Below are 27,092 nucleotides of genomic sequence, written 5' to 3'. Positions count from 1 at the left end.
TATGTCAGACTTGCTTTGCATGCATGATTTATCTGTCTGGGATTATCCTAGATATCAGCCTGCAAAATCTGGCTGTGTATACTGTGGTATATCACTCATTTTCAGATATGTTAGGAAGTTCTGTATAGCCAGGATTTGGAAAGATGATAGGCCACCGTGTCAGTGCTTCAAGGAAATGTTCCCACACTTACAACAGGCAGAATTACAGCACACTTGGACTATTGGTTTGGGGTTTTTTTCTCTCCACATCTTGATATGCATAAATGTTCACTAAATCCCCTTCTGGCCATTGTGTGCGCCAGGAGCTGGCAGATATTCCACAGAAAAGCCTTGCACTGATTTTGTCCCATGGGGGTTTCCAAGCCCGTTGTTTAAGAGCGTCTCCTGTAGCCTGTGTTCCTTAATATTTGTGTGTTGGTTTCATGTCCAGGTCTCAGATGGGTTATCGGTGTTTCTGTGTGAGATTAGATTTATCCTTCTATTGTTGCAGTTATTTTACTTTTCCTACTGGAGGGCCGCTCCCCTGCCTTTTACTTCTTGCTGGCTCTCAAGACAATTGTTATTTCAGGCTTGTTGATTGTGTCTGCCAACTCTCACATAGCTCCTAGAGCCTAACCCTGAGTGGGGTAACACACTACTTTCTATTGCCTATCCATTGAATCAGGACCTGCCTCTCCCCAGAGGACATGTACACTAGTCCTTTCTCTCTGCTTTTTCTGTTTTCTCTAGAGGGTTATATTGCAGTGAGCACTTACACCTGGAACTAGACTTTCAAGACCGGGCATGTAGACTGTAGTATCTCATATCCACTCTGGAATGGGCAGAGAGGGGAAATTATTACATAATCATCAGCAGATTATATCTTAACATTAAGCTTGTGAATAGCTCCTTGGAGCCCTGGTATTACTTAGTTGGCTTTTTTTCCTTTTTAATCAGGAATGTGTGGTTTTCCTGAGCTCATGTTTAAAAGCAAGTGAACTGCCAGATCCTCCTTGCTTATTTTGGACAAGAGAGTAAAGGTTAGTGTCACAAGAATGTCATTGCATTACTGTTTAAGTGCCCTCTATTTTAAGGGATATCACTAGGTTTTGTGGCAACTGTATCTTTGCATATACCTTAAAATACAGCCTTCTGTACAAGCTTCTCCCTCCTTGTTGGTGCATAGTATTTACATCAGAAATAGAAAGACAAAATTAGAGAAAAGAGTCCTTCATGTGACTCCATACATTTACCTAGTAAAAAGTCTTCACCACTTCATCTATTTTGTAACTGTTTTCCAGTACATCAGCTTTGGCACTTACTCTCGTACTTAAGACCTCATTAAGTTTCAAATAGCTGCTGTAATAAAGAGCACAGGACACCACCAATAACCCAGCACAAAAGTGCTTCTGCTGCATACTTGAAAATAGTGTTGTTCCAGAATTACGCTGCCCTGAGATGCAGGAGGGGGAAACAGAGTCATGGCCCAACAGCATTGCACTCAGACTTTCAGGAGGACACTCATGCAAGAAAGAGGTTCCTTCTGAGCTAACAGTAAGAAGTAAGATATTAAACCCATGTGATTCCATGACGTTTAAACATTTCAATTTGCAGAAGAGTTTATTCAGATCCTTTTCTAAAGGCTCCTAGTGCCTTATACTTGAATATTTTTTGTCTTTGACTGATATATTTGGGTCTTTGGTACTAAACCAACCTGATTTTTCAAGTAGAAAACGTAGTGTTCTCCTATTTTCTAAAATGCTGGGGTTTTTTGAAGAGGGTACGATCTGTGGGATATCGGTGGACACTGACAGTTGTTTGTGGCAACTAATACACTTTATTTGAATCTTTGCCTCACAAATAATACAGGAATTTCAAATACATGCAGATTAAACCTTTATGCTTTTGTGGCTTCTCTCTTAAGGAAGACTGCCAAAAAGGTTTCTGAAGCATGGCATGGTAAGTAGGTTTTACTGACATTCATTTGGCTGCATTACTCATTACCAGTTTGCTAATGGGAAGGACACCCTGTATGTTGTCATTACTATTTTTATCCATCAGCACAAGATGATACATCTGTAGAATTTTTTGAATTAATTCCTAGTTTTCTATAAATACTAATACCTTCTTTGTAAGCAACTCCTGTTTAATGACACTTCTTCAGAATGCCACATTTGAGAGACTAGTGTGTCCTGCTGCAAACACTCAGAGCTGGGAGGCACGGTGGGAAATAGTTCCAGCTGGAAGGAGGAAAGGGAAGTTTTCAGGGTATAGGTCTTGTGACTCTTGGGCCTAGCTAGAATCTCATATATGCAGTTCGTTAGATAGAAAAGGGTAGTCGTTGCTGCTCCATTAGTTTGGTTGCTTTAAAAATACACACATTCAGGTATTCAACTTGTGCTGATTTATGCTTTGCCAGTGGACGCATGTCAGTCTTCTCATTTCTGAAGATGTATTCATCACGGGTTGTCAAGTTCAGTTGTCATTTTTGTTTGCCATTTCTGTTTGTACAGATCAGACTGCAAATTCTTCTTTCATGTTAGTTTTAGAGGTTTTCATAGGCAGAAATACTCAGTACCTTTGTATTGTTCTGAGTGACCCTGGCATGCAAATAAGTAACACTGAAACTTGGAAGAGTGTTAATTAGAAATTATTATAACCTGACCTGGCACTGTGGTATCTTGCTAAACTGGCTTTTTATTCTTACGCGTGTCTGATTTGTGTTTGTGGCGGGAAGCTAATGATTTCATGGAATTGTTTGGCTAATCCTGCTTTCTTTACAATGCAGAAGTTTTATGTGATGAAGAGTAAGTCACATATCAGAATGAGGTTCACTGGGTATGACGTGTGGTGATTATCCCAAATAATATTTAGTATAGATTTCTATTTTAGTAAGTACATGTAGATAATACATTTGGCCTGTTACTTGTTTCCTTAAATGAGATTTACATTAGTTTAAGACTGGCTGCACATATGTGATTCCCCTGGCTGTTTTTTTGTAATGCTTATTGGTGTGAGGTCACACCAGGGTCCTTTGAAACAAATTAGCATTTATGGAATGACATCATTAATCAACAACAACATAAGACCAAATTTGTTGTAACTTCTGATCATGTTGCCATCCTTGTAGCTCTGCTGAAGAAGAGCAATTTAGGCCACTGCGAACAAGAAGGATTGTTGTGTCTAGCTGGACCAGAATCTCACTTAAAGAGGTCTCTAAGTTAAAAGAGAAGTAGATCTTATCTTTACATCAGTATGTTCTACACAGACATCAAAAGGCTATTTCTTAAAGTCTTTGAAGTGAGATGGGTCTAACACTTAGCCTACTCCTTCTTCCAGCACCCACAGGGACACTGGGCTTTGGACTGGCATTATGGAAGCAGCAGGTCTCCCGCCTTAGCCGGCCTGCTCAGCTGCTTGCCATGCTCATTAGCTGGGGTGGGGTGCCCTGATGACACACCTTTGTAGCATCTTGTTTTGGAGTTAGTTGGTGGGAGTGCTGTGCTCAGCTGTGCAGTCATATCCTACATTTAACTACAGGTTTATATGAGTAATATGTCAGGTAGCTAAACCAAAATTATTCAGAATATTTAGCACAGGTGATGCAAATACCAGACCCTGTGGGACCCTGCTCTGTGGCCGGTGCTGTGTTCAGTAATTGTCGGTGTGGTTTGACATGTGGGGTTGTGAGCAGCACAGCAGCATTCTCAATATGACACATCATTCTGTCTTTTTTGCATCTCCTGTTTTGAGTAATTTTTTGTAATATCTCAGGAAGAATTCCTGGAGGTTATTTTCTCTGCTTCTCTAGGAAAGTATGTTGGTAGTAGCCACAGTTCGACATTACATTACGTTGCATTACTTACGCAATATTTTAAACATCCATGAACCAGTAATCGCTATAGGCCCAGGCAAAGTGAACCCTATTTTTGTAGGTATTTAGTACAGGCATAAAATGAATGTCTGGCTATGCCCCAGTAAGCTTACAGTTTAGAAAAAGGAGACAAAATTGGAAGGTAGCATAAACAGAACAGTATGAATAGAGGGGATTCCACTGTAGGTTTTTCCTTGATGTTGGCCTGAGTCTTTCGAACTATTGAAAAGGAAGTTATTATGGAGAAGCGGTGGGAAGGGGAAAGAGAAGACAAATAGTGGCCCAATAGTGTGAAGGGAAAGAGTAGAAAGAATAAATTTGAATCAGAGAAGCTTTTGGTAACTGACTTCATAGAAATAATACAATAGCAAGGGGAGAAAAAGCCCATGGTCAAATCACATCAGGAGTCAGTTCAGAATTTCCAAATAGGTTGCTGATGCTTGCTGGCAGCTTTTAACTTCAGCTGGAAGAAAAGAACCCCTTTTCTCTACAAACCAGAATTAATCTGTAACGCTTTTCTCCTCCAACTCAAGTGACTTGTGTTAAGGGAGCAGCTTTCAGACAAGGACCCTGGATCAAGTCCTGTTTGGGTACAGTGGAAGATTTCCAGCTGTATTTTAAAGCACCATTCACCTCTTGTGTCTGAACTGTTAATTTGCAGTGGGGTCACTCCCAACTTACACTACTGCTAGGACATTAATGGTCTAAGTAACTGCACCTGCTATGTTAATGAAAGTGTGCATAATAGCTCTAGTAATTTAGAAAATTAGGTATTGTGTTGGGGTGGGGAGGAGGAGGGAAGGGTATAAGGGACGAGAACTTGGTCAAAAGAAATATAGATTTCAGATCACTTGCTGTATTATTACCACAGTGTTATCAGTGCTGTCAGTATAATGCCTTCACTATTTTACTGGCTGTATTCAGCTTTGCAGTTGAATGTGTTGAAGAGTGAGAGGGCTTTTTGAGTAAGGAGAGAGGGAATTGGAATAATGTTAATTACAAAAATAAATAATCCTCCCTATTCTTTTGACGGCAGTGTTTTAAGATTGTGAGAGCAATCCCTAATTAGAAGATAGGCCATTAGACATCCCTGAATCAAAATCATAGGAAAACAGGACTGAAAGGGACTTCAAGCAATCCATTCCTTGCTTCAGTCTGCAAACACATATACCAGTATGAGTCCTGATACATATTTGTCTAACCTGTTTTTGAAATCCTTCACAGCCTCCTCATGCAATCTATTCAAGTCCTTAACTGTGCCTACTGTTAAAAAACCATTTCTAATGCCTAATCTAAACCTTCCACCTGCAGTTTACACCCATTACTTCTTATCGTGCCATGCTGGGCATGAAGAACAGCTTAATTCTCTTCCTCTCTGCATCCATCTTTTATGTATTAGATAATGCTTACGTTCTTTTGAGTGTGCCTTTTTGGCACATCTGGAGTTGGATGAAAATAGGTTAAAGGTAAAAATAAGGCAGAAAAGAGATACATTTCTGGCTGAGACAGTAATTTTAGCCAATCAGGCAGCAAGTGCCTGAAATGGCAGAGCTGGAAAATGCTGGGCAGGGCAGGGTGATTTGCTTAAGGCGATATGGGGCCCTAAACATAGTGCATAAGAGAGGCTGGTGCTTGCCATGTGTTACACATCTCTTACGACAGTGCCTGACTGGCATTTCTGTCTCAGCTGCCCATGTCTCAGCCTGTATCTCTCACCCGTCACCTGATCTGTGGCCAGGAACCATGGGTGCTTTTGTCGAGCCTCATTTTCAGGGATTAAGTTAGTTCTCTGCTTCCATTTTTAGTTCTCTCTATTTCCAAAGTCAGAGATAGGTGAGAAAAAGGGGATGGGAAAACTTGAAATGTGGCAGCAGCTACAAGTTGCCCACCTGGTGGGGACAGTTAGAACTATGCCCACACTCCTCCAGTCAGCCTTCAAATGCCAAACTCCAGTATATGCCAGGAAATGCTTTCCTCCTTTCTTCTTCACATGCTACAGGACCTGGCAAAGATCCCAAAAACTCTGTTGTCCAGAATGCTTCCTAACACGAGTCCCTGACTGATTTCTGCACCTGCTCCAGACCAGTGTCCTGTAGCACATGTACTACAGAGGCTTCCCAAGCATCCTGCAGATACTGTGGTGGCCCCAAGCACTTAGGAGCACCAGCCTGCTTGGCATGGCACACTTTGACTGTCCACTGTGTCCTTTCCCGTATGTCCACAGCTATGCCAGCCCTTCCTAACGGTATTCATGCAGAGGGTGTGAAGTCTAAACTGAAACTTTATGGTTACATGGTTTAAATTATATAGAATATATAGTAGTACCATATATAATTGCAGATAATTTACTTGTTGCAGCCTGTGCTTTGGATCAGTAGAGCAGCTTTCCAGTACTCCAGATGTAAGGTATAAATGTGGATCTGCAAACTTGAATAGGCACTGATTATACTGGGGTCACATTTTCTTTTCTGTGATGAAGACCACAAACTTACTTTGCAATTAAAACACATGGCAACTCATGTTGTTCTGCTAGTTGTGTGATTCTGAGAGCTGGGACCTGAAACAGAAAGCTACAGTGTTACATATACTGCCAAAATGTTTAGACTCTCTTTGATTGAATGGGCTTCTTAAAAAATGGAGAGGAAATAACTGATTTTGCTGTTGCATAATTCTTGAAAGAGGGAACCTATTGAAACTATTCCTCAAGTCCATGAAGTCTGGAATTGCCTCATTCCACTCCAGCAGTGAAAATACTTCACAAATGTGCAGTGCAACGGAATTTTACCTGTAGACTAAACTTGAAAAACAGATCTCCATTTTTGTTGTAGTTTCTAAAAGAACACTGTGTTAACTCTGATTTTCATTTTTATCGAGGAAACCATTTCCTCATCTTGGAATGGAGGTGGCTATTGATGCCATGAAATGAACCTGAAAAAGTCCTCTAAGTGTATAGCTTACTGTTGGTAATTGTGACACCCAGTGGTCATTTAAAGAACCATGAAAACGTAGTGTAGAATGCCGTGGACCTAAGGCTACATAAAATACTGAGGTTTACACAATAAATGTGTGCTTTTAAGGGTAGTACGCTTTTCCACGGTAATTTGTACAGATAATAAAAATAAGCTATTTTAGGAGTTGTGAGAGTTTCATCCATTCAGTTTATGTTTTACCCTATTTAACAAACATACCTATATATTTGTATTTACTTGTACAAAGCTTTTTAATGTCTTGTGAGGCTGAGGTTATAACTCCAATAAAACACACTGGATGAATGACAAGAATTTGCTTTATTGCAGTGAAGTATGAAATGGCTTTTAATTTTTGCTGGCCAGAAGCTGGCTCAGAAGTCTGGGAGATAAAGGGACCTTGTTTCCCCTCTTTTGTTTGCCACTGACTCATTGTGTGGCTTAGAGCAAATTGCTTGTGTGCACGGCTGATAAGTACTTCAGTCAATATGTTCATAAAGGTGCAAAGGTGTAATTAGTATTAGCCTAGGTGGCCTTCACCTCCAACCATTTATGCCATAGTCAAGAATGATTAAATTATATGCTGTGCATAATGTGTCATATTTATACTCCAAAGCATCATATTACTTTATGAGCTGTGTTTTATTACAAAGCACTGGATACAGATTTAGTTCCATATACCTGGTAAATGGGAAATTAAATTCCATTGTTTATAGATTGCTGACCATAAAATATTTACTCCTGGTGGCATGTTTTAAATAAAGGAATACCATCAAAATTCATAATATCTAATTGTGGTGAACTAAGCGGCACATGTCCATTATATATAGTTATATCTATTGTTTGGGAATGCCTCATGGAACTGCAGAAGCTTTTTTCCTACACAGCAATAGGAGCAATGTCAAAAGACATCCACTTATAAACCTGCAGATTAGACAGAGCTGCAAAGTCAGTTATTGCCCAAGGTCCTCTTCTTGGCTGCATTTAGCTGTGTCTATACTGTATGCCTCAGAAGTGCTCTTCAGGCTCCCAGAATGTGTGCGCCCTGTCTACATCCAGAATTGGGATGACATCTGAATTCCCACCATTTAGTCATCTGTGCCCTACCCAGTTTCCATTCAGGAAAACAGCGACCAGAAAGGGAGCAATGAGACGTTCTGGCAAGTCCTCTTCTATAAGGGTGAGGAGAGAACCAAGGCAGACAGACAGATGCAAACACACAAGCTGAAAGCCTTTTACAGCATTACTTTCCAAGAACATAACTATTAACTTTTTGACTTATTTTTAATTTTTATTTTTATGACCATCAGTGTTTCATATTTAATAGGATTACATGAAATATTTAATTGTCATAACCAAAAGGGTATGTGAAAAAAAGGTTGTAGAAGCACCTCTGCTCTGGAGATAGAGCGAGCTGGGCTTGTTCAGCCTGGAAAAGGCTCCAGGGAGACCTTAGAGCAGCTCCCAGTGCCTAAAGACAAGAAATCTGGAGAGGGGCTTTGGACAAGGGCCTGTAGGGACAGGACAAGGGGGAATGGCTTTAACCTGACAGAGGGGAGATTGAGATGAGACCTTAGGCAGTTCTTCCCTGTGAGGGTGCTGAGGTGCTGGTACAGGGTGCCCAGAGAAGCTGTGGCAGCCCCATCCCTGGCAGTGTTCAAGGCCAGGTTGCGTGGGGCTCGGAGCAACCTGCTCTAGTGGAAGGTGTCTCTGCCTGTGGCAGAGGGTTGGAACTAGAGGATCTGTAAGGTCCCTTCCAAGCCATTCTGTGATTCTATGAAAATCCTTAAATGCTGAATTCAAGATACAAATACCTTAAAACAACTGCATATGTTGGAACTAAATTGGTTTATCATGAAAAATAGAGGTTTTATATATCACTACTTGCATTCCTGTAACATTTAGTAGTCCTGGTTTCACACTGCACTGCCCTGATCTTTACAAGGACACACAGTGAAAAATGCCATAGGTAACAATAGATGGAAACAGATAGAAGAGTGCACCCAAAGAAATTGAAATAATGCTTCATAAAATGCATTGTTTACTGTGTAGACTAACAGATTGTCACCTGGTGTTCTTAATTGCAGGGTGAAAAGTGGTTTTGTCTTCCAGCTTCTGATAAGAAAAACAAAAGTATGTGACATTATGTTGTACTAACATAAGAATATATACTGGTGCTTACTGATACAGTAAAATATGTACACCTGGTACAATCGTAGTTTAGTTTCTGGAAGGAGACTGTAAATAGATCTTTTGCTTTTGAAACTAACCCTTAAATACGGATATTTGCCACAGAAATTTGCTTGTACTTGGTGTCCTTCCACTGTTTATTCTGTATTTGAATGACTTGAATTCTGGTTTGGGGTCATAGATGCCTGCTCTTGTTTTTCTTGATTTTACGTGTCGCTCATTTCAGTCCTCCCACTAGTGCAATATTTTATGCTGTTGCTGTTGCTTTTTAGCCTTAAAAAGCTTGATTTTATTCCCCAGAGACTGGATAAATCATGTTAGAAACCAGTTTCTCCTTAACTTTGTTTACACCATTTTTTGCTAGCCAGCATAAACAAAGCCTCAGGCAATTTGCCATCCTGTTCTAGACAGGATGTCTAACAAGTGCAGTAAGTGCAAGATCTTTTGTTTACATTGTGAACTGAGTTTGGGGTTTTTTGCTGCCCAGTTCTGTATTCTTCATTCTAAAAGTATTTTCCCACTGTATGAGGAGAAAGCTACAACTCACAATCTGCAAATCTGCATTTTTAGATAAAAGAAGACAGAGGTATGTGCTAGCTGGAAGAAACCTGTTCCAACACTGGAATTATAAGAAAAAGAGTATGCTGAGAGAAGAAAGAAGTCTGACATGTATGTTAATATTTACCTTAGTTTATGTATTGGGAAGAGCGTGCTTGGTACAGCATGAGTATTGATGTTATTTTATCCCTTCCTGCACAGTGGGTCCTGGCATACACTGGAAGGGCATCTCCTGGTAATTGTTATTAATTGCTATGATGCAGCATGCCAGAGGCTTAGGAGGTGTCTCTGATACCTCACTGAAACCAAATGTTTCAGATGCAGACATAAATATCATAAAATACAGTTTTCCCAATAAAGCTACACCCCTACTGATAAGCTGGTGCCCTGAGGCCTAGCGATAATAAGACCTTCTGACTTAAACCACCACGCTCATCCCTCTTCACACCACCCTTCTGTGCCAAACCAGCTCTTCCAGTGCTCAAGTTCATGTCAATAGTTAGAAATTAGCTCCTCACACTCAAGAGCATTGAGGCTTCGCTCTTTGTAAGTGGTGGCTGTGAGATACACACATTAATATATTAACTTCAGAGCAGCCTCAGAGCCTGGCAGCAGGGTGAGCCACAGTGCTCTGTCGGGAGATCAAAATAAGTGGATCCACCCTCATAATCTTCTTCTTGCACAACCCCTGACATGGCTGTGCGTGGATGTGTTTCACCCTGAAAAGAGGTGAAAAGAGGGCTGACTGCTGACTTACACAACAGAGGAGATAGAAGTGAATTTTTAGACTCGGCCCCTACAGCCAGTACACTGAGAAAAATAACAACTATAAAGGGTGTAGTAAGCAAGTTGATTTTGTATCAGGGTGAAATGTTTAATAATTACTAGGCCAGACTCCTGCCTTCTGGTGTTTTGAGTGCTGAGGTATCAAAATAAAACTTATGAAATACAAAATAGCATTTCTGGATGGTGGGAGTGAGCAAGATTTTTGAAAGGATGTTTGTTTAAGTGCTACTACAGCAGACGTAATACAGATCATGCCATCTCTCTAAGTCACAGGAGTTCAAGCGGTGAAAATGGCTGTTTAGGACTTGCATGTGCAAGTGTCAGAGAAGCTGGATAAAGTCTTTTCTCTTGGAAGCTGAAAAGCCTTCTCAGACCCTAAAAATAACAGAAATTTCATTTTGTTCACCGGAAAGCCTTTCCACAAAGTCAGTGACTCATAGTTCCAGTGTCAGTCCTAAGAACACCAGGAGAATATGAAAGGATGAAGCATCCTCTGGTGCACGTGTTTGAGGTGCCGCTTTAGCACCAGTGTTTTCAGGAATACGGGCGCCGGTCTCAGTCACTAAATACCCCTGTGGTGGCAAGGACTGTTCCTTCTGTGGAGTTTTTACATGTCTGTATTTTCATCTTCAAGCACAAATAGCCAAGGGAGGAAGTAACTGACTGACCGACTACTGAACAAAGGCCCCTTTTAAAGAAATGTCTTTGAGAATCAACAGACAAAATTATCAGTTGTTAGCCCACTGTTGATTTACAGTAGAAAATCACTTATTCTTCCCTGAAAAGTACTGCCTGCTGCTCTGCAAGGGCTCAGATGGGGCACTGTAGCTTTATTTCATCATCCCTTTAATTGTGTAGTATTCCGGAAGTTCAAGGAAGAGGCAAGAAACCAATGGAGAAATTAAAAAAGTTAGGGATGTAAAATCTCAACCATTGATTATAGCAGGATTTCAATGCACCTGCGCTAGAAATATACTCTATTGTTTTGGACAAGCCATTGTACCTGCTGGCACCTCACACCCTTATTTGATTTAGGCCAGAAGTTTCATCTTTAGCCTGAGCCAATCTAAGACTCTACTTCTGCCAAAAGGACTTTCCTCCCACTTTTTGCATCAGACCAGCCACTCACATGACCATACAATAAACTGATCCAACCAAAAACCAGCCTTGGGAGAAAAAAAGGGAGACTAGTTTTTAATTAAGTCTGGAATTTAAGCCCTCTGTGCCACTAGACAGTTGCTGGTGCTAACGAAATGGATAGACTGGGAACTGGAAGGAAGAAGAGGATAGACAACTTCCCTCAGCAGCAGTGAGATTCCACAGGTGAGTCTCCTTTTAAGTGGGTACATCTACTTTAGCATGCAGTATGGCCCAAGAAGATTTGCTCTGTAGAGAGAAACAGGTTGTGTTGCTGTCCCAACAGCTGTGCTGTGTGCATTGGAGGGGTTTTACTCTGCGTTAGCTCTAGGCTTGTCCCATGCAGCACCGTGGTGTATTTGGTACACTCCTGGAGCACATCTTCCAGTTTAGTTGATATAAAAGCTTATGTAGATGCACCCAGTATGTGCCTGGGTGTACCACCCATTGCACTAAGATGTTTTGAGACCTCTAGATCTTATCATAATACAAAAGTATTTAGAGTCTGTTTAAACTCTTTATTTGGAGATGGAATGCAGCAGACCTAGTGTTGAGTGAGGAAAGAGATTTCATGTGGTTTTATCCCCACAAAAGACTGAGTCCTGCTTCCAAGCAATGGAGGTGTGCCAAGGCTGAAGCTCAGGTCTCCCTGCAGTTCCTGTTGGTAATGGTGCACTTGATGCTTTTCCCCTATTTGTGATCATTGCTGTACCAGTGTACAGCTCTGCTTTTCTCAGGTCCTGGATGTTTCCTGTGGACTCACACTCTAGTTTAAATGTGCCTTTTTGGGCAGCATCTTTAATTTGCCCTTTGGGCGTGCTTTGCATTTAGCCCTTGCTGCTATTTTTCACCGGTCACTCTGGCAGCAGAAGGGAAGACAGCAGGGGGCACCAAATCTGCATAATTCGGTTAAACGACAGCACCCAGGGCCACGCTCTGCATACCTACAGTTTTCTAAGGTACCTCTTTGCTTCTCAGGTGCTAAAGTGGTGAAAGTGGCGGTCAGATTTCCACAAACGTAGAAATCGAGGCCAGTAGCAAACCTTTCTCCTGCCAGTTGTCATCCCACTCCCTTCCCTACTCGGTGCTGTAGGCTCCAGAACTCATGTCCAGGAAGGTGCTCCATCCAATACTAAATTCAAGAATGTGTTTATATTGGTAGAGTTGGATTAACTGAAGGTTTTGCCTTTCAGTTCCAAAGTGTGCTGGTATTAGAGAATAGGCAGAAGTTCTTCTCTGTGAGGGTGGTGGGACACTGGCACAGGGTGCCCAGAGAAGCTGTGGCTGCCCCATCCCTGGCAGTGTTCAAGGCCAGGTTGGGCAGGGCTTGGAGGAACCTGCTGTAGTGGAAGGTGTCCCTGCTCATGGCAGGGGCTTGGAACTGTATGAGCTTTAAGGTCCCTTCCAGCCCAAAACAGTCTGTGATTCTATGACTGGCATTATGAAAAGATTTCATGCTGAAATCAGTGTTGGACTGCTAAAGAACTCTCAATGGCTATGCAAAATGTTTTCAAGCCCAGAAAAAGTGATCTAGCTTAACTCTGCCTCTGTTTTTTGCAGAATATGGAACTCAGCTTCCTTACAATTTCCTTTTTAATAAAAAAATCCTCTGCAAAATAAAATTGAAACACAAAATGGCAGGGGCTTGGAACTAGATGATAAGGCCCCTTCCAAATTAAACCTTTCTATTATTCTATGATTTAGAGTGTGTTTGGTAAGGTAGTGAGTCTCTGGTTTGTAAGTTATAACCAAAATCTAGCTAACGATCCAGTCTTAGACCTTAGATGCGGTGTACATGACATTTTCTAAGGTAGGTTAAGAAAGCGTTGTTTGGTTGACATTTTTACTTGACTATTAATGTAGTGTTGGGAACACGCAAATTTAGCAACATATTGTCATGTCTTTACCAATAGAAGAGTATTTCTAATTTCTAATTTAAATCACTTTTTGTAATTTAAGACCATTACATTTTATTCTGTCTGTAGTGGGCACAGAATATTATATTCTGTCTCCACATTCACTACCCCTTTACATGTTTGACTGCATGTGTGTCTTCAGAGTTTTCTTTAGGTGAAATGAACTCAAGTCTTTGTGGTTTATCTCAGAGGTTGTGTTTTACATCTCTAACGTCTCCTGAATTATCTCTAAGCAGTCACACAGTTTTCACAAGTGTAATGTCCAAAAATGTCATTACTTCACATCTTCAGTGCTACATTTTGGCTTATGTATCCCAGTACAATGTTTTCTGTTTTCATTCTAGATTGATACTATTGACTCATGTTCGGTTTGTGATAAAATATGCAGCTAGTTTTCTGAGGACTGCTGCATCGTGTTGTGAAAATGCAGCTGGTTTTGCTATTCACGATTCACTGTCAAAATGGAAGGATTTTGCACATGGGATTGAGTAGCATTCTATCTCAGGTCTAGCACTAGTCAAAACTTCCATTAATATTTTGGATAACGCAGTAGAGAGGATTATTAAATACCATTCAGTTATCACTGCAGAGAATCCTTTCAGTTCATGAAAGGTGATGATATTTGCATCCTATCCTCTGAAAGGGTAGGATGCAAATTGAGAATCATCATGACAAGTTAAGAAATCAGTGTGAAAAGTTACGCAACTCAACAACGAAAACAAGAAGTACTGCATTCAGGTAGGAATAATTAAATACACAGTATTAAGAGTGGGAACAATCAGACAGCACTAAAACAATGTCAAAATCACAGAGTTAGTATATATGGCTTTAGTTGCTCATTCCTTTTCCCAAGACCTGCTACTTTGCTATGGAAAGAATTTTGTTTCATTTCATACAGTTTTACCCTGATTCATCACTGGTCCTTGCTATTTTTCCCTTGCTCTTTTCTGGGTACTTGTTTAATTTAAATTAACAAAAAAAAAAAATAATGGTATAAAAAAATCATGCCACAATGTACATCATTCCCAGGCTATGTCCTTTTCTACAGATGGTTTTTGTCTTTCGCAGTCTTCTGGAACCTCCTCTGTCTTTCAGGATTTCTCAGTCTGAGATTATAGCAACTTTTAAACTATAAACCACACTGGAAATGTGCCTGTCTCCTTAGGTAAATGGGCTTTCATTAAGGAAATTTCATGCATATCTCAGACTGTCTCATAATGTTCTATAGTATTTAATAAACATTTTTATTATTGTCAATGATAGTAAAATATTAGTTATTATTGTGAAAAAGCACTTTTTCAGAATGCATATAGATACCATAAAACTTGCATATTGAAGCAGAACCTCATTTAAGAAGTTGTATAGACAGAAGGGTGAATATGATGACATGTGGTGATCTACTTTCACAATATAATATAACAGTAAATTCAGACACCTCAGATTTGAGGCCCAGAATTGTAGGGTTTGGAATTTACATCTGATGTTAACAAAAGAGACTGCATAAAATGGGTTTATACAACTCATGGTTGGTGCTGCTTTTGACTGAAATGCAGTCAGACAATTGCTCTTAGTTTATCTGGAGACTCCCTCCAGTTTGCTTTCACACGTTGCCTCTGAATTCAAACAGGCTGAATGTATCTTTGCCTTGCAGCCCAGTTAATGTTTCTATGACCCAAGTTTCTAAGCTGAAAGTGGTCTCCTTAAGGAAAACCCTGGTTGTGTAGTGGAAAAACTGGAAGATGTGAGACCTCACTTGGAGTATTGTGTGCAGTTCTGGTGTCCTCAACGTAAAAAGGACATGGAACTGTTGGAACAAGTCCAGAGGAGGGCCATGAGGATGATCAGGGGACTGGAGCACCTCCCGTATGAAGATAGGCTGAGAAAGTTGAGGCTGTTCAGCCTGGAGAAGAGAAGGCTGCGTGGAGACCTCATAGCAGCCTTCCAGTATCTGAAGGGGGCCTGTAGGGGTGCTGGGGAGGGACTCTTCAATAGGGACTGTAGTGGTAGGACAAGGAGTAACAGGTTAAAACTTAAACAGGGGAAGTTTAGATTGGATACAAGGAAGAAGTTCTTTACTGTGAGGCAATGGAATGGGTTGCATAGGGAAGTTGTGAATGTTCCATCCCTGGCAGTGTTCAAGGCCGGGTTGGACAGAGCCTTGGGTGACATGGTCTAGTGTGAGGTGTCCCTGCCCATGGCAGGGGGGTTGGAACTGGATGATCTTAAGGTCCTTTCCAACCCTAACTATTCTATGATTCTATGTCAGGGAGCTTTCATGCACTTCTGTAGCTAACAGAGACAACAATTTTATTTTTGCTTCTCATGAATCAGCAAATCAATTTAATTAATTTTAAAACTTTCCCTCTGGTTTCTAAGAAATGAAAGCAAGAATATGTTGCTAAACATGTAGGTAAATATACTCCACTTAAAGAAACTCGCAGCTGCCTATGCCTTTTGCAGAACACTGTTAAATTACATCTTAGAAAACACAGTACAATGCCTCAGAGAAACAGTGTTTGATGAGCATATTTTTATTGAATTCTAAGAAAGTCTTACACGTGTTAATAAAGAGTATTGATAAAATCAAAAAATTGGAAACAATGTAATGTGTTTAGGTTTAATTCAGACGTGGCAGCCCTGCAGGATGAAATAACCAATGGAGGATAATTTTGGAATGGGTAAAAGTATAGACGCTCCCCAGTGCAGTTTCTGGATATGAGCGTGGAGATACCATTTGTTGGAGCAGAAGAGTAATTATGTCTTTGTTCCTTTTTGCTTGCACTGAGATGATTAGCAGGGGAATGTCGTTGTGCTGGGTACACTTCTGAGTTTTGCAAGACAGACACTTTCCTGATAAGGGTTGGATTTGCTTATTTCAGTCTGGTGAACAACCATCAGAGGACAACTTCTCTCGGCTGCTCTGTCAGGCTCAGTGCAGTGTGGGCACACCATGCCACTCTCAGCTCTCTTTAGTTGCTCAGATAAGTAGTTAGTTGGTAGGTTGGTCAAACTGTTCACTCAGCTGCTAAAGCTCATTTACAGTAATTCTACCTTCTTCCTTGGGAGGCACTAGTCCCTCCTCTTCAAAGTGAAAATGAACTCAATGCCATCTGTGGACATAGATCATCTTAATTAATTTTCCTAGCGACTTTTGTTACTTTTGTGATATACTTTTTTTCTTGCTGGGCATCTATTACCCTGCTGGTCACCTCCAAGCCACCTCTCCTCTTTAGGGGCATTTTAACAGAAGGGAGTTAATAGGAATCCACATTGGGTGTGCATTTCCAGTTCACTAATTCACACTATTCTTGCTGGAGACACTTCAGTGTTAAAGATAAAATAGCTTACTGTACTTTCAAAGCAAGATTGTGTTCTCCTGGTAGGAGAACACAAAAAAGTGTTCATAAAAGTGGTCTTAGCGTGAAATAGGGCAGCTCAGTGGCAGTGCTTGGAAATTTATACCCTAATCATCACAAAGTAGCTTCTCCATCTGGGCCAGAAAAAATATATGAAGAATACTCAGAAGGTTGTCCAGTGTGTTACCTTTTCCTGCAGTAAGATCTCCACTGAAAGCATGTGTTTTGTCTGGTCACATTCAGATCATCACAGTGGAAAACTCTTCCACAGTTCAAATCAGCAAAAACACTTTCCCATTTTCAGTTGTCTGGATGTTCAAAGTATCTCTCAGAAGGTAGCATACATATATACGTGTTAGTAACAACAGGAACTGATAGATCATGAACATGAATTGGAAATGCCAGTACTAGCAGTAAAATGTCTTCTTTGCTTCCATTTCAAGCCTTAATCTGCCAGTTTGATTAGCTTTGCCTAACTGAATAGTTTTGCTTATGTTAATTGTTGTGGAATTACTGCCACTAAAATGAATGCTTCAGAATCCAGAATAGCCCCTCACTTAAATACTTGCTGAAGAAATACTTTTCTTTTAGATAACCATGTCCACAAAGAAAACCTGCCAGGAGTCAGTTTGATTTTGAGACTTGCTTTACTTGCAATCTAAAGCAAATTCTTTCAATATCTGTTAGGGAAAAAAGGAAAAGAAAAAAAGTTCATTCCTATTATGTGCTATTTCACATCAGTTTATAGGTGAATAGTTCATGTAACCCAGTCAGCAAGTAACTCATATATAGCAGCTACCCCTCTAAATCAATTAGCTGGCTGATGTCAAGGCAATTACATTAATATAAGGCTGGTACAAGTTCAAGGAGAAGAGAGCTTAGTTTCTCTATAGAACTAAAGCCTTGAGCTGAGAAACAGATTTTATGTGTGTGCACGCAGTACTTGTGAGTCATAATAGTTTCTTAAAGGCTGTTTAACTTGCTGAAGTTGACATGAGTCATTGTTCTCTTCCCAGGTAATGAGTAGTTAAGATCACATTTAGCTCTTCCATTTCTCTAGTAATCTCTGAGACTTGCATTTCATTGATCTTCCTGTGAACTGCTTCAGAGTTCTGAGTGACAAGTAAAGGCTTTAAGAAATAACACAAGATAGCTCCATTTGGAGAGCATGGATGACTAGAGCTGGCATCCGTTCCTGCTCAGCCTCTTTTGTCCTAGAAATAAAAGTGACAATTAGTGTAAGAAAAGAAAGCAGCCTATATCCTTACTGATTAATGTAGGTACAAAACATTTGTGGTTTAGGCAAGTTTATTTAGGTGTTTCAAGATACCAGAAAGAAAAAGAAGACAGAACAGTTTAGGATATTTGTGGTATAAAATGCATTGGTACCTCCAAACAGGATTTCAGACCTTTCCTGTTTTCTTCAGAAGAGATGGGTATGTCACAGAGAATCACCTTGTTTTGCTGGTTCTGTTTCAGACTGGAGATATTTTATATGATGTTAAAACCAGGATGGCTAATGTATTGAAGGTTTATATTTAGAATAGGAATGATCTTTCATCACAGCATTCTCATGAGACTCTTTGCTAAACATGTTCCCACTCCCCCATTGCCACCTCCAACCTTTTCTTCTGGTATTTTTCCAATTTGCAATATGAATACTTCAGTTCATGTTATCAAATGCTAAAATAGTTTTTATAAAGGACTTAGCTGAACTGACTAGAAATTTTAGGTGATACAGAGCGCTACAATCATTAGTTTAACTCCTTACGGAGCTAGGTTTTTTCTCAGTGATGTCCAGTGATAGAACAAGGGGTAATGGGTGTAAACTGGAGCATAAGAGGTTCCATGTGAACGTCAGGAAAAACTTCTTTACTGTGAGAGTGACAGAGCACTGGAACAGGTTGCCAGGGACGTTGTGGAGTCTCCTACGTTGGAGATATTCAAGGCCCGGCTGGACAAGTTCCTGTGTGATGTACTCTAGGTTACCCTGCTCTTGCAGGGGGGTTGGACTAGATGATCTTTTGAGGTCCCTTCCAACCCTCAGGATTCTGTGATTCTGTGATTCAGTTAAAAACATCCCTATTTGTGGTGTTTTCATTTTCGCTCTCGTATAATAAGAGGAATATGTTTCAAATTCACAGAAGCTTAGGGGATCAGTTTGGACAATCTTTCAATTCAGCATTTGATAACAGAACAGATTTCTGTTATTGATATGCTAATAATACAACTTGCGGCCTTTAAACGGAGGTAAAACCTGATACTAATTTAGCAGAGGTAGAGCATGAGGAGGCAGGGATATAAGGGTCCTAAGCTGATGGCATCAGTCCATTGGTACTGTCACTGCAGTGCATGCTGCTGTACGTCTGCATAAGCTCTCCTTCCTTTCACATCACAGATGTACCCACTTCTTATGAACTGCATCAAAAGTGAAAGCACTCTTTTTCTGGATAAACACAGCCAGAATTTAATGTTTATATCTTCATTAGTCAACACTGTCATTTATGCAGACCATATTGTAACTATTTATGCATTCAAGTTAAAAATGACACCATTAATTCGGTTAGAACACAGATGTAGGTTTGGTGAAATGCTTAATTTTTCTAAACTATAGCAAAGATACCAGACCTTGGTTTACTGCTCCAGATTGTTGTTTGCTGGACAGCAGGGATAAACATTCAGTAGTGGTCTCAGTATAAAGAGGAAGAGCATTTGATTTAATATGAGAGGATTTTGAAAGGTGTCACATACTTGACTTTGTTCTGGCTTCTCTGTTCAGAATGATGGAGCCATGAGGTGTGATCTGATACAGCCTGCAATGTGCGTGAGCAACCAGTAGGGCTTGTAGATGACCAGAATATTTCAGGCTCTGGGGAGGTTAAAAATCAAACACCGTTAAATCAGAAGAATTTGGCCCACAAATGTTATTCAGTGTTTGGACAAATGCATGTCTTATGCAAATTGTCTTATTAGCATAGCCAGCTCTGCAAGATCTTCAGTGACTGATGAAGGCTTTCTCACAGGTTGCTTATTCAGAAAGTTTGTTTCATTTTCATTCCTTTGATGGAATTCAGTTATTCAGAATTGGTAAAGTTGGAGCCCACTCTCCTCCAGCACAGACCCAAATTAAATTCCTTCTTAGCAATGTTAGCAAGAATTACTTGTGTGAAGTTTCCATGTATTGATTTGAAGCAAAACAGGTAATGTCAAAGGCAATTAAGATATGTTATTTTGCCAGTGGGAGGACTTCACACCTGGAAGACTTCTGCTGTTGCCATGAATAATTATGGTCTTCGGGTAATTCTAATCCTTCTGAAAAATTCACACATAGTTATTAGAGATCTGTTGAAATTAAGCGAATTCATTCCCCATTCAGTTTCACTGGTTGTGCTTTAAAGCAGGCCCTCCCCTGCCACTGCTATTTTCACTTGCTTTTGCTACCCTATCTTGGAACCAAGAACAGAGATCCTGTCTTTCTGGAGTGCTTAGTATCCTGTCAAATAGTTCATCACTGGTGAGAAAGCAGTCTCAATGAATTCCCAGGAGAGGAAAGCTGAATTTGGAGGAGATGAGGAAATGGGAGGAGTGAGATCAGCTAGTTCAGGTGAGTGATCTAAGCTGCAGATCTGAAGCTTCAATTTTGCCAGTGGCCATTATAAGCATGAGTGTAATTCTGATATTGGCTGGCAAGTGAATAGGAAAAGCAAAGCAGTATAACATATACTTCATGCTCTGAACAGTCTTATTTTGCTATTTAGGAACATTTCTAATTAGGAACATTTCCTAATATATTAGGAACATTTTAGGAACATTGCATAGTAACCTATGCTTTTTTAAGTGAATGTCAGTAATTAAACATGGAGCTCATGGTCTGACAGGAACCTTAGGAAATCCAACAAGGTCCAATATAAAGTCATGTACTAGGGAAGGAGTAAGCCCTGGCCATGATACAGGCTGGGAACTGACAAGTCTGCTGAAAACAACCTGAGACTGCCAGTGGAACAGGTTACCCAAAGAGAGATTTGGCCTTCTCTGCCCTTGGAGATTTTCAAGACTTGACCAGATGAAGCCCTGAGAAACTAATCCGACGTTGCATTTGGCCATGCTTTGAGCAGGGTGGACTAGACACCTCCTGAGGTCCCTTCCAACATAAACTTTCCCATGACAATATAGTTAAAATTCATTCAAGCAGCTCCTAAAAAAGAAGGTGGGCACAGTATCTTTGCTAACAGCTGGTAAAATGTTGTATTTATTCACCTGGCAGTAAAATGAGATTATTATCAGTGGGTTTGTGAACTATCATATTCCCAGTGTCTGAAAATAAGACTTCATTAACAAAATGTCACTCGCCTTTATTACTGCAAAGGTAACCTTTTGAAAATGAACTGACCGTGAAGTAATACAGTTGTTTCATTTGGAATCTGTAGATAATCTGAAATAATAATGCGTAAGAGCATGAAATGCTTCTATAAATCTCTGTGGGATATAAGCAGTAAAGCCCAATGATGGCAATTTGTGTATAAGAGTTGTTAATAATTTAAAATTACTTAAGGTTCACAAAAGAGATAGTCAGATGTGTTATTAAAATATACTCAATCTAATGAATGACAATTAACTACTGTAATTAATAAAATGGCTTTTACTCTATCACTCAGTAATATGTTACACTGAAAACTATACATGGTCACAATAACATGTGAATCTTAAAACTACGAGCAACCTTGGCTGATGGCATACCACCTTGTTGGTGGATTTATGGTAATTTTAGCCTCTCACTTCAGGGACTCATGGTGTTATAAAGGCTTGTCCTTTAGGTTTATACAGTTGTGGAACTTACTGGGAAGTTGAAAGGACTTGTTAGCAGTTTCTGCTCATCTCTGATGCTGTTCTATAAATTAACCACAGAAAATTTCTTTCAGTACCTTCAAATTTTTTCATTATCTAGCATGAAAGGTCATTTCATATGAAATCAAGTGCTCCCAGATCTGCTAACGTAAGGACATCCTGAACTCATAAACCTAACTAAATCTATTTTCACAACGTATGTAGGAACATTGGATGTCATTTGGAGAGCAGTCTGTTGCTCAACAGATGTACTCCTTTGTTATTATTTATCTAATGACTGAAATTTTATGGTCTCTTCATAGAGGTCCTCACGAAGTGAAAAGCCATCCTTAAGTAAAAATTCCCACATCATCTCTGTCTGTGCTTTGACCTGTGATAATATTTGCAGAGTGATAGCTTTGAAAATCAGCATCTCAGTAGCAGTTGTACAGAAGCAGCACCACCATCTATGCTCTTGTGATGACTCTCTATGAAACTGGGATCAGACTGTATTGCAGAAAAAGGTAGAAAAACTCTTCCTCCAGCAGTTTTAAAACACACTGTCATGATCTGTTTGTGTGTATTGTGGGATACAGCCTACAAAACCAGTTCACATAAAAACTTTGCTAGGAACTGTTGTGAAGTTTGAAGTACCTTTTGTGACCCATCAACAAATACATTTAGAAGAAATAGCCTCTGGTTAAAGATGAAAGGAGAGAATACAAACTTTTTTTTTTGCTTGTTTTTTACAATCTGAACATTAATTTATTTTCCATTTCTTACAGACTTTCTGCTTGATCTGAAATTCATCTCCATGCTTCAGCTTTCTGAGTATTTTTTGATGCTGCAGTCCCAGGTTACAGGTGTATGCCGCAGGGTGAAAGCATCAGTCCCTTCTGAAAATGGCTTGGGAATACATCACCTGGAGGAAGCACGAGAATTTGTGAAATTCTGAAGACAGAAGAACAAAAGATGAGGTACTAAATCTGAGGCTGTGGCTGCTAAAATGAGCTGCTGAGCACTGGAGAGCTGCAGAACCTCTGCACCTGTTATTTCCAGTAATAGAAAAGAAACCCAAGTGTGTCTCAAAGGTGTGGATGCTATTTTGTTTGTTTTGGGAGAAGTAGTGTTAAATAAAATAACAGTTCTGAAAGCAAAAGTTCTTTTCTAAAGGTGGCTATTCTCTGTATTCGTCGGTTTCCCTATTCCAGTTCCCTTCAGCTGATAATGCTGCATCCTCAGGTCCCACACCCTCCATCCTGGCCTCTGTAACATGCATTATTTCACAGGAGCACAGCTGGGTGCTGGACTGTAATTTCTCATGCAGCTAGGACCACATCCATCAGTTTATTTGAAGGTAAGAACCAGCACCTTGGAAGTGGATGGAGAGCTAATAGACTGATGTTTCTGCTGTGTTCACAGGGACTTAAACCAGGGAGAAAAGGGTCAGGCACATCCATATTATTTCACTTTTTGCCTCAGATGCCATGATTTGTAGTAGTTTTGGTCAGAAATGACAAAGGAGCAGCTCCCTGCTATGAGGTCCTCATGCCATAGAGAGCTGTAGTGAATTTGTATCAACATGGAGATAAGAGTTTTTAGTCAGTACTGAGACAAATTTCAGAGATGTATTGAGTGAAGGGTAAATCTTTCCATCACTTAAATATCTGAAGATACTTAAGATATCCTCATAGTATAACGTAAGAAGTCAGTGGGACAAAAGTGTCCTAAATGCATTTTGATAGATTTTCCTGTCACTGTATGTCAGAAACTGTTGTAATTAGTCAGCCACTAGCAATGTATAATGGCTAGAAATATGGCTAATGGACAGTACATGTTTCAAAATCAGTATTGGGAAAGACTGTGTGATCTTGAAAGTGTTTGGCTGTGGAACTGTCTCCTTGCAAAATGAGAAACAAGTATTTTGCCTGTGTGTTCATTGAAGATCTCCAAATACATAGCTGGAGTGTAAATTAAGACAAGAGACTATAAAAACCAGGAGAATAGTTGCCTTGGAGTGTAGTCCTAAACTGAGTTTAATGGTTGGTTTCACTTTGTCTTTTATAATACCTATAGTATATCTCTACTTTTATAGATATGCATGTATATGTGTGTGTATACATACAAGTGCTCCAGAAAGAAATGTTTTATTTTGGTTTTCTTGCAAGTATCAGTATTTCAATCTTAACACAGGTATATCCAGATATTAAAGTAACCATGGCAAAAAATAGAATCATAAAAAAAGAATTCCAAAGACTTCAGTACCTAATTTGCAGCTCTTTTCAAAATGTGTGGTTATGAATAAACCATTTACTTTCACAAGCATAGGCTCTGCAGGATTTCAGATACAAAAGAATTAAAAGGTCAGAGAATTACAATGCCTTTACTGCATCCCTGTATGATGGGAAAGCTCGTTGCTATTTGCTGTGTTAGTCCTTAATTAAAGCATCAAATCACATGTATAGTCTGGAGCAGCTCAATTATAAAAGGTTACATCCATCAGTTTCTTCCTGTTTGTTAATGACTGGCCTTAACTCTTGATTCAGTCAGCACTCTTTCCTGAGGATAAAAGTGCATATTATGTTCAAAATAAGATACCATCATTTTAAACACAAATAGATTGCAAACATCTAAATAGAAAGCTTGCACTGAACTTGGCTTTGATGGAATTATGATCTCTTGTACCATGAAGTTTGACTTTTCACCGGTGAACCCTGGAAAATTTCTACATAGTTTTGTTACTGAACCCCCTTCTGTGCATAAAAGCTAGAAAAAATGTTGTGAACTGAAATTCTTTTCAAGTTTTGTGAGGAAATTTCAAATGGATAGCTCTCATCCATGGTGTTCAGAATATATTAAAATGGGACTTTCTAGCAATTCTTAAGTATTAATGGCTATATATAGTTGCACATATTCAGGTATGCTGGTATGAGTTCAAAAAGAGATGGCCCATCAAAGAAATTCTGTTTTATAACAGGGATGTTCTTGGTGTTTATTAAGTGGTTTACTGAGGTATTATAAAAGGAACACTTTGAAAAACTCTTCTCTTAAATCTTTCCTCAAACTAACAAACCTTAAAGCAGGTAATTTCATTTTAAAATATTACAAAAGGGAAGGGCTCAGACTGCCCCAAACCAGTGTATTTGAAGACAATAACAAGGCGGTGGGATTGCACACAGGTGTGTCACATTTTAAATGAGGACAAATAAACCACAACTTATTTGTCTGGTCAGCTCTCAATGTCAGTGTCAGTCAGCATCATTCCAGATACAACTCAGTGGAGCTGGGTATGTCAGATCTTGATGGGAGTTCAAACAGACTTGACATAGCTCAGTTAAATGGTAACAGGAAGCTAAATCTTAGTTCAAGATAGTTTAGGAATGGAGTAAAACTGATTAATAAAAGCTGATAGAGAAGAAAAGAGCCAAGAACAGCGTAAACGAAGTCTGTTAGTAAGAAACCCATATACTCTGCCCTTGAGTTTAAAACATAGAATCAGCTAGGCTGTAGAACACCTTTAAGATCATCAAGTCCAACTGCTCCCCCAGCACTGCCAAGGCCACTACTAAACCATATCACCAAGGGTCTTGTCTACACGGTTTGTGAACTCTTCCTGGGATGGTGACTCCAGCACTGCCCTGGGCAGCCTGTTCCAATGCCTGAGCACCCTTTGGGGAGGACATTTTTCCTAATCCCCAGTCTACACCTCCTCTCGTGCAGTTTGAGACCATTTCCTCTTGTCCCATCCCTTGTTAGTCGGGAGAAGAGACTGACCCCCACCTCACTACAACCTCCTTTCAGGTAGTCGTAGGAAGAGATAAGGTCCTGAGTCTTCTCCACACTAAACCCCCCCAAGTCCCTCAGCAGTTCCTCATCACACTTGTGCTCCAGACGCTGCACCAGCTGCGTTGCCCTTTGTTGCCTGCTCCAGCAACTCAGTATCTCTCTTGCAAGGAGAACATTTGTCTGATCCTAAAAAGAATAATTAAAAAACCCAAACATTTAAGCATGAAATTATCTTCTTGGGATTTGGCCTAAACCCACACCACCCCACGCTGCTTCCCCTCCCGCTGTAGTGACAGGATTCCGAACCCCCCCCGCCCCGCTGAGTGGATCCGCCCTTCGGGGTCTCCCTGGTGGCGGGGTCCGCCCACCGCCGCGCCTCAGCGGGGAGAGCAGATCGGCGGGGCTGGGCACCACAGGGGCTGTCGGTGCGGCGGGGGCCGGGTTGTGCTCGGCGGAGCGAGGTGAGCGGTTGTGAGGGGGCGCGGCGCTCCCAGCCCGGTCCGAGTGTGTGAGGCAGTCCCCTCCTCCGCGAGGGCGCCCGCTCGCTTCGCCGCTCTCTCCGCCGGGATTTCGGGGGTCACTGTTCTCCCGGTCGTTCACCGGGACTCCCTGGGCGGCGGGGGACACGGAGGGCTTTCCCCACCATGGCCTTCACCTTCGCCGCCTTCTGCTACATGTTGTCGCTGGTCCTCTGCGCAGCGCTCATCTTCTTCGCCATCTGGCATGTGAGTACCTCAGCACTCCTTGTGCCCCCTGGCCCCTCCGCCGCGCGGGGACCATTAAAACTGGCTGCAGCCCGGTGGGAGGGTGTCGTGCTGTGAGGGAGAGGGGCTGAGGCGAGCAGCCGTGCTCCAGCGTTGCTGAGGTGAAGCTCCCATGGCCGGTGTGTGCGGCCGGCGTCCCGCGGCGGGAGCGGGCGCTTCCCTCCCTTCACCCGGCCCGCCTCGGCGATGCCAGCACAGACCGAGCACGCCGTGAAACCCCGGCGTGCGGGGCCTTATCTGTTACAAGTCGACCACCCTGAACACCGGTGGTGATCGCTTGTGCGAGCCCAGCCGGCCGCGCTGCTGGAAGCGCTTACAGCCCGAGTGCTGCCTGAGCCGTGAGCGGAGCGCCCTGCGGTTGTGAGACGTGCTCGGGGCTCTTTCGGTGCTAAACCGGGAGATGCTGCAGGTAAGAACACCTGCTTTTCTTGCCTGAGAGTCGAGCATGGTGAGGCAGAAGCCGCCCCGCACCTGATGAAGCGGTGAGGTGGTTTTTCCTGCGGTAATTACTGCGTTAATAAGTTCTTTTAAAAGTAGGATCTGAATGTGAAACTTACTCTTTCTTCTAATGCATAAATTGATATTGGAGCCCACCTTCATTGGCTGCACTAGGAAGTGGTGGTGCTTAGTCCTTGTTGGACACGGGATGGCCTTGGTAGGCATGAGCATGGAACTTGCAAGGTGTTTATTTCCACAGAAGTGAGATTATTCTTATGCTGGACTTAAATTCTTTTAAGTGGTCACGTATTTGCACTATGTGTGTGCTATACAAATAATTTAATGCCAAAAACAGTCAGGATGGAACAGGGTAAGTTGAAAATAGAGCAAGTCTCAGGAATGTCTCTACAGATATCTGACGCAGTAAGATTGAAAAGCCCTTCCTTTGTCTAACAAGCACAGGAGATACAGAGTTTATTGAAACGAAAGCAAAGCTGCTAGCGTGTTTGTATTTAAGC

General features: G+C 41.0%; 1 protein-coding gene and 1 long non-coding RNA gene across 3 annotated transcripts in view; both read left to right on the top strand.

Annotated features, from left to right (window-relative positions):
* The first annotated feature begins 1,636 nt into the window (after positions 1-1,636).
* Positions 1,637-22,680, top strand: LOC308220689. Its single transcript, XR_013956747.1, has 4 exons — positions 1,637-1,938; positions 8,907-8,952; positions 9,580-9,678; positions 22,372-22,680. It is a non-coding gene; the product is annotated as an uncharacterized lncRNA (long non-coding RNA).
* Positions 22,681-26,016: 3,336 nt separating this feature from the next.
* CNIH3 (cornichon family AMPA receptor auxiliary protein 3) overlaps positions 26,017-27,092 on the top strand; it is a gene marked incomplete at both ends in the record, with an annotated part of 42,573 nt that continues 41,497 nt past the window's right edge. For both annotated transcript variants that reach the window (XM_080615624.1, XM_080615623.1), the window contains one exon: positions 26,017-26,097. In XM_080615624.1, coding sequence (XP_080471750.1) covers positions 26,017-26,097 — 81 coding nt within the window. The remainder of the gene's footprint in view (positions 26,098-27,092) is intronic.

Source organism: Psittacula echo (genome assembly GCF_963264785.1).
Source record: "Psittacula echo genome assembly, chromosome: 4".
Lineage (NCBI taxonomy): Eukaryota > Metazoa > Chordata > Aves > Psittaciformes > Psittacidae > Psittacula > Psittacula echo.
The sequence above is the reverse complement of the archived record's forward strand: the minus strand, read 5'-3'. Positions and strand labels throughout refer to the sequence as shown.